Here is a 6,042-nt window from a genome sequence, read left to right as displayed (position 1 = left end):
GCTCTAAAGCGTAGAGCCCTCCATACATGAGTTCCATTCTTGGACTGCAGAGGTAACCAACTTAGACAATGAGTTGTTAGCTATAACATTACAGTAAAAACCCTCGGTTCTTGAGAACAGAGAGGATTTTTAATAAAGAGGTGCAAAGTTCCTTACTTTTACATGCACTTTGCAATTTTAGCTACTGAACAACTTTAGTCACCTAATGAACCTATTAAAATACCATTAATAAAATACTATGAGTAAAGAGTAGAAAAAAATATAAAAAATATTGATTAGTCTATATCGAGAACACATTCAATTTTGGGCGTCACAATTTGACTTTGATAGCACATGTTGTGCCGTTTATTAGCACATAGAAAAATATGCCTGGCAAATGATCCAGCTCAGATTAAAAAAAAACACTCAAAAAGGACAAATATACATTACATTCAGTATTTTCCATACATCGTGTTCTAAGAAATTACCGATTATAAGTGTATGCAGCATATGTTACCGCCGCACATATGCCTATAATAGTAGCTCTTGGTCAATTGATCTGGAAGAAGTACAACGTCTGTACATGGTCAAGCTGATTTGGCTTGGTGGGCTCGCGGTGTTTGTATCATTTGGATGGACACATATAGGATAATGGCTAGAGCTGGGTACAGTACACATGCTATATTCTGTGTGTAGGACCCAGCACATGTATGTGGCAAACACAATGTAGACCGTTGGGTCGGAATATCGCTTTCTGAGAGGCCAGTGGTTGCTTTTGCGTCCATAGTGCTTGGTTGGTAAAGGAGATGAATACGCATTATTGTGAAATGATAGGTGTACATACATGGTCAGGAATGACTAACACTCATACAGGAGTACGAATGTGTCTGTAAACACTGGGAAGAGCCAGTCATCAAAATAAATCAATGGCATCTTTGGTCTGGACCCATCTTATCCCTTACATGGCGGTGCCTTCATTGATTGTAAGCTATTGCTGTCCGATGAATGAATGAAGAACTCATTCGCTTCATTGTCCATTTGAAGGTTCGGGGCATAGTCCAGGTGTCTCATTTAGTGATGGACGGACCTTCTTCCTTTCCTTAAATCGGCCAGAGTTGGACACTTTTACATGTTTGCCTTTTGTATTTTTGTCCACAATTTTCTCTAGCCGTGCTGTGTAATTGGCATCACCCGGGCTCTCCTCCGGTGCCTTCTCTGTGCCCGCATGCTCCACAACCGATTCATACACAACTTTTGGAGTAGATTTTTTTTTTCTGAGAAATGTGAGCTTCCACCAACTATATGATGTCTCCGCCATGGAGCTGAGGAGCTGGAAGAAAAGAAGATTGAAGTTTGTTTGGAATTACTAACATAAAATTCCGAAATATATCTATTCTACCATTACCACTTTTGAAAAAAATAAAGTACTGAAAACATCTAGAAAATGTAAGAAAGTATCCCTAGCTTCTCTAGAATTGAAACCCAGAGGAAAGCGACATAGAAAATTACATCTCCCAAAAATGATGAGAGAGAGGCCTTACATAGAAATCCAAATCTTGCATTTATTTTTATTATTTGTTTAAAGGCAGCTTTGTGACCATTTATAGTGTACACAGAAAGCTGCCAATCAGTGGTGTGGGTGGGGATATACAGAGCTCAGCATTCAGAGCACTGCTAGATCTGCCACACAGAAAACAATTTTATCAAAATCAGTCCAGTAAGTGATACATCGCGGGAATCGAGGTCAATGCACCTACCTCATGTTGCTCTCATATGCAGTAACAAAAGCAGTGACAGATTCACTGTGATCACTGAGGATCCAACCACTGGGACCCCTACTGATCACTAGAACTAGGGTCCATAAGTCCCCTGCATGAATGGAGCAGTACTGATCACGTCCCGTTCACTTCTATGGAAGAAGTAGAGTACATCAATGACCTCTTCCCATTCCATGCGTAAAACTGCTCTGCTCACACAGGGGATCCTGTTCTCCACATTCTTGTGGGTGCCATAAGTCAGACTCCCAACAATTATATTTCTCCTCAATCCTGGGATGGGTGATAAATGCTGCTTATGGGACAGATTTGATAAGTTTTATATCATCCTGGTCAACTGCTGTTTCTCACTTGATAAGTGTTATCATAGGGGTGTGATAACACTTATACCCCATTTTCTTTGCAAATATGAAAGCGGAGGTGCATAGTAATTTGGGAATAGCTAATTTTAAGAGATTTTCCAGGCAAAATATATTTTGGATTTATGTTCATCTTAATTAAATGCTCATACACTTGGCCAGAAAATCCATTGATCTGGTTTGCAATCATGTATTTGGTATATTAATTATGACACCACTGCTTTTTCTTGTGTAATAATGGCAGCACTTGCTGAAACATACATTTTATTGTTCGGATGTCGGAATAGACATTTATGCACGGCAGTGCTGTATCTCTTCCAGTGGTTGGAAATCTTTTTACAAGTAAGCCTGGCAATGATTCATTTTACACCAAACTGGTATGCCGGTCATCCATGAATAGTGCTGGTATTAATAATAATGGGCCCAGATTGTACGCTTCCACTGCTATACTGCTAGTTCGTCTACTATTTTCTATAGCAATGAGCTGCAAATATAATGATAGATTGGCTGGAGACATAGAAAAATGATTGGAATGACACATAATCTCAGCAATATAGTATAGCACGTGGCTTCCATTTACATTTGAAAAATCATGTCAAAATATAAATATGTCGAAAGTCATACTGGATAAATGTCTCACTGACATTGAGATCTGACAGGCTATCCTCCAGAATCTGTGAAGTTTACTGCTAGCAAAGCTGGATCTGTCACCAGATTTCACAATACAAACTTCATATATTATTAAATAGATCTCAGACCTGATGAGGCATGTGTACTTACTAGGAAAATACATGTCAGGATAGCTGCATAATCATGATACTTCGATGAGCATTTTATGAATTCATGTAGAGCGGAAAAGGAGATAAATATTTTAAAAAGGATTACACAGCCACTCTGATATAAATTTTCAAAGTAACTACAACAGCCTCATCAGATCAAAGAGAGTTTGTGTCGTAAAATCTGGTGACAGATCCCCTCTAATGGGTCATACTCACATGCGAGAAACTCGGACGAGTCTCGCACGTCAATACCCGGCACTGCCGCCGGCACTCGGATCGGAGCATTCGGTTGCATAGAAATACATGGAGCTGAACACTCTAATCCGAGTGCCGCCGGGTATTACATAGTAACATAGTTATTAAGGTTGAAGGAAGACTTAAGTCCATCTAGTTCAACCCATATCCTATCCTAACTTGCCCTAACATGTTGATCCAGAGGAAGGCAACAAAAACCCATGTGGCAAACAGTAGGCTTCACATTGGGGAAAAAAATTCCTTCCCAACTCCACATACGAAAATCAGACTAGCTCCCTGGGTCAACGCAATATTAAGGAAACTAGTGTATATACCCTGTAATATTATACTTTTCAAGAAAGGCATCCAGGCCCTTCTTAAATTTTAGTAGGGAATCACTCATTACAACATCATATGGCAGAGAGTTCCATAGTCTCACTGCTCTTACAGTAAAGAACCCACGTCTGTGAGTATTCTTAAACCTTCTTTCCTCCAGACGTAGAGGATGCCCCCTTGTCCCCGTCACAGGTCTAAGAGTAAAAAGATCATTAGAAAGGTCTTTATATTGTCCCCGCATATATTTGTACATTGTAATAAGATCACCCCTAAGCCTTCGATTCTCCAAACTAAATAACCCCAAATGTAATAACCTGTCTTGGTATTGCAGACCCCCCAGTTCCCTAATAACCTTGGTCGCTCTTCTCTGCACCCGCTCCAGTTCAGCTATGTCTGTCTTATACCCCGGAGACCAGAACTGTACACAGTATTCTAAGTGTGGCCGCACTAGTGACTTATATAGAGGTAAAATTATGTTCTCCTCATGAGCATCTATGCCTCTTTTAATGCATCCCATTATTTTATTTGCCTTTGCAGCAGCTGCCTGACACTGGCCACTAAATGTGAGTTTGTCGTCCACCCATACACCCAGGTCTTTTTCAGTGACAGTTTTGCCCAGTGTTTTACAATTAAGCACATAATTATACATCTTGTTTGTTCTACCCAAGTGCATGACCTTACATTTATCCCCATTAAAGCGCATTTGCCATTTATCAGCCCAAGCTTCTAGTTTACATAAATCCTCCTGTAATATAAAATTGTCCTCCTCTGTATTGATTACCCTGCAGAGTTTCGGGTCATCTGCAAATATTGAAATTATACTCTCTATTGACGTGCGAGACTCATCCGAGTTTCTCGCATGTGAGTATGAGCCCTAATAGTAAAGATATTTGTTACCAGATTTGAAAGTCCCTTTCAGTAATTCAGGTCATCAGAATTGCTTGATGCATACCTACTACAGTTGAGCAAAATGATTTGTTGGACCCTGGTCCAGTGGCCACATCAGTAGTCCAGAGCTCTGTGAATCGCCTGCTACCCGGTACCTCATCTGATTAGTAGACCTGGTATGAATTCATGCATGTGTCATGCCGCAAGGATGAAATTGTTTCAGACCTACTAATCAGAAATGTTGGAGGTAGGGTTGCCAACTTGACTTTTTTTTCTGGAAAGCTTATCAAAAAATCACAGACAATATTTTTTACAGACACATTGGGAAGCCATAATAAATCATAATGATTATCAGTGATCCATGTCTACAGTCCATAATTCTGTTATGAAGACATCAGCTGTACTCACTGTCTAATGATGATAATAATAATGCATTCAAAATAATCTGTATATTTTTCTTCAGCTTCAAAAATAAATCACGGATGCCTTAATTTTTTCTTTTTTTAACGGATAGGGCAAAAAAGTGCCCTATTTTTACAGACTGTCCTTGAATTTCTGGATGGTTGGCAACACTGGTAGGAGGACGTCTGCTGGACTCTGGGCCAGCAACCACAGATTACCAATGTGGACCAGGATCTTCTGAATCATTTTGCTCATTTCTAATCCCTATGTCTGGTCCAATTGTGGCATCGCCACAAAAACTTCTCCTAACCAAGTCTTTACTGCTTTAGTTCCCTTCAGTGATTCACTGCCTCGTTGTCACCAGCCTTTACCCACCAAGAAATTCTTGGAGCAAAACGTCCGAGAGAAGCCACCATGCACCTGTTACAGTACGCCGGACCTGGGACAATTAAAATCCTGACAGACACCAGGAAACAAAATTGAGAAATCAGCTTTACGACCTACATAGCATATGTTAGACCGAATTTGTAGCTTCAAGTGAGACATACGTGGACATTACCTGTGTCTAACAATGCCTTGTTGTCACAGCACTCTTCTTGGTTACAGGTGTATCAGTTTCTCCCACGTACAGCACTGTCTTACGTCTGTCGTCTCCAGTGGTTTGTGAAGTTTCCTCTTTAGTATGGAACTATCTATAGGTCTGTTGTATCCTTCTTGGAGATACAGGTGCCTCTTTTCTGAAGCCAAGCTGTTGTATCCTCCCAGGCTAGGCTATGAAGATATGGCACTGGCACGGCTCTTGGAGAATTCTTCTCTGGGACAGAGGTCTCGGTTGGTTTCTGGCACTGGACTGTCACTCAGCCTGGTACAGGTGTCTCGGTTTCTCTCTCGCTCTCTCTCTCTCTGAAGGTTAAACCTGACCCTCCCAGCTCAGCAAACAGGAGAGAACAGGAACTGAGACATGAATATTTATAGGTAGGACACACCTGTCACATTTTACCAGAGTTCAGCAGGTGAGTGTGACAGAAGTGTGCAATAATAGAAATCAGGGCCATGTACCTCCGCCCACCCTACACCTACTGGAGGTGAAAGTAGAGTTTTCATTGAGTGGGATATATATGAATGGGGAAACAGTGTGACGGCCATCCATCATATAGGAAAGCTTGTCACAATTATGTGGTGTGGATGTTGAGCAGATCCCTATTACCAGACCACATTGCTGTTCCGCTTCTGTCTGATCCTCAGATCCGGCTCTACTCATACTTCGTTTACGAAAATGACTTTTAGGCT

At 40.9% G+C, this 6,042-nt stretch overlaps 1 protein-coding gene across 3 annotated transcripts; it reads right to left on the bottom strand.

Moving 5' to 3' along the window:
- Positions 1-316: 316 nt before the first annotated feature.
- On the bottom strand, positions 317-5,695 carry PRR15L (proline rich 15 like). 3 transcript variants are annotated; one of them, XM_073572443.1, is made up of 3 exons: positions 5,312-5,695; positions 5,128-5,208; positions 317-1,309 (listed from the first exon to the last, which is right to left on the bottom strand). In XM_073572443.1, exon 3 carries the CDS (start codon positions 1,295-1,297, stop codon positions 1,007-1,009), a length of 291 nt encoding a protein of 96 aa, XP_073428544.1. In that variant the 5' UTR covers positions 1,298-1,309; positions 5,128-5,208; positions 5,312-5,695; the 3' UTR covers positions 317-1,006. The 3 variants fall into 3 exon arrangements, with proteins under 3 accessions (XP_073428544.1, XP_073428543.1, XP_073428545.1); XM_073572442.1 differs by lacking the exon at positions 5,128-5,208; XM_073572444.1 differs by lacking the exons at positions 5,128-5,208; positions 5,312-5,695 and adding an exon at positions 4,415-4,585.
- Positions 5,696-6,042: the final 347 nt, after the last annotated feature.

This window comes from Dendrobates tinctorius, unplaced genomic scaffold (assembly GCF_039654945.1).
Source record: "Dendrobates tinctorius isolate UK_male_01 unplaced genomic scaffold, ASM3965494v1 ptg000032l, whole genome shotgun sequence".
Taxonomy (NCBI): Eukaryota; Metazoa; Chordata; class Amphibia; order Anura; family Dendrobatidae; genus Dendrobates; species Dendrobates tinctorius.
This window is presented reverse-complemented; position numbering and strand designations above follow the sequence as displayed.

Bases quoted from the DNA above. Each gene is read 5' to 3' on its own strand.
- PRR15L (XM_073572443.1), bottom strand. From the start codon at position 1,297: ATGGCGGAGACATCATATAGTTGGTGGAAGCTCACATTTCTCAGAAAA.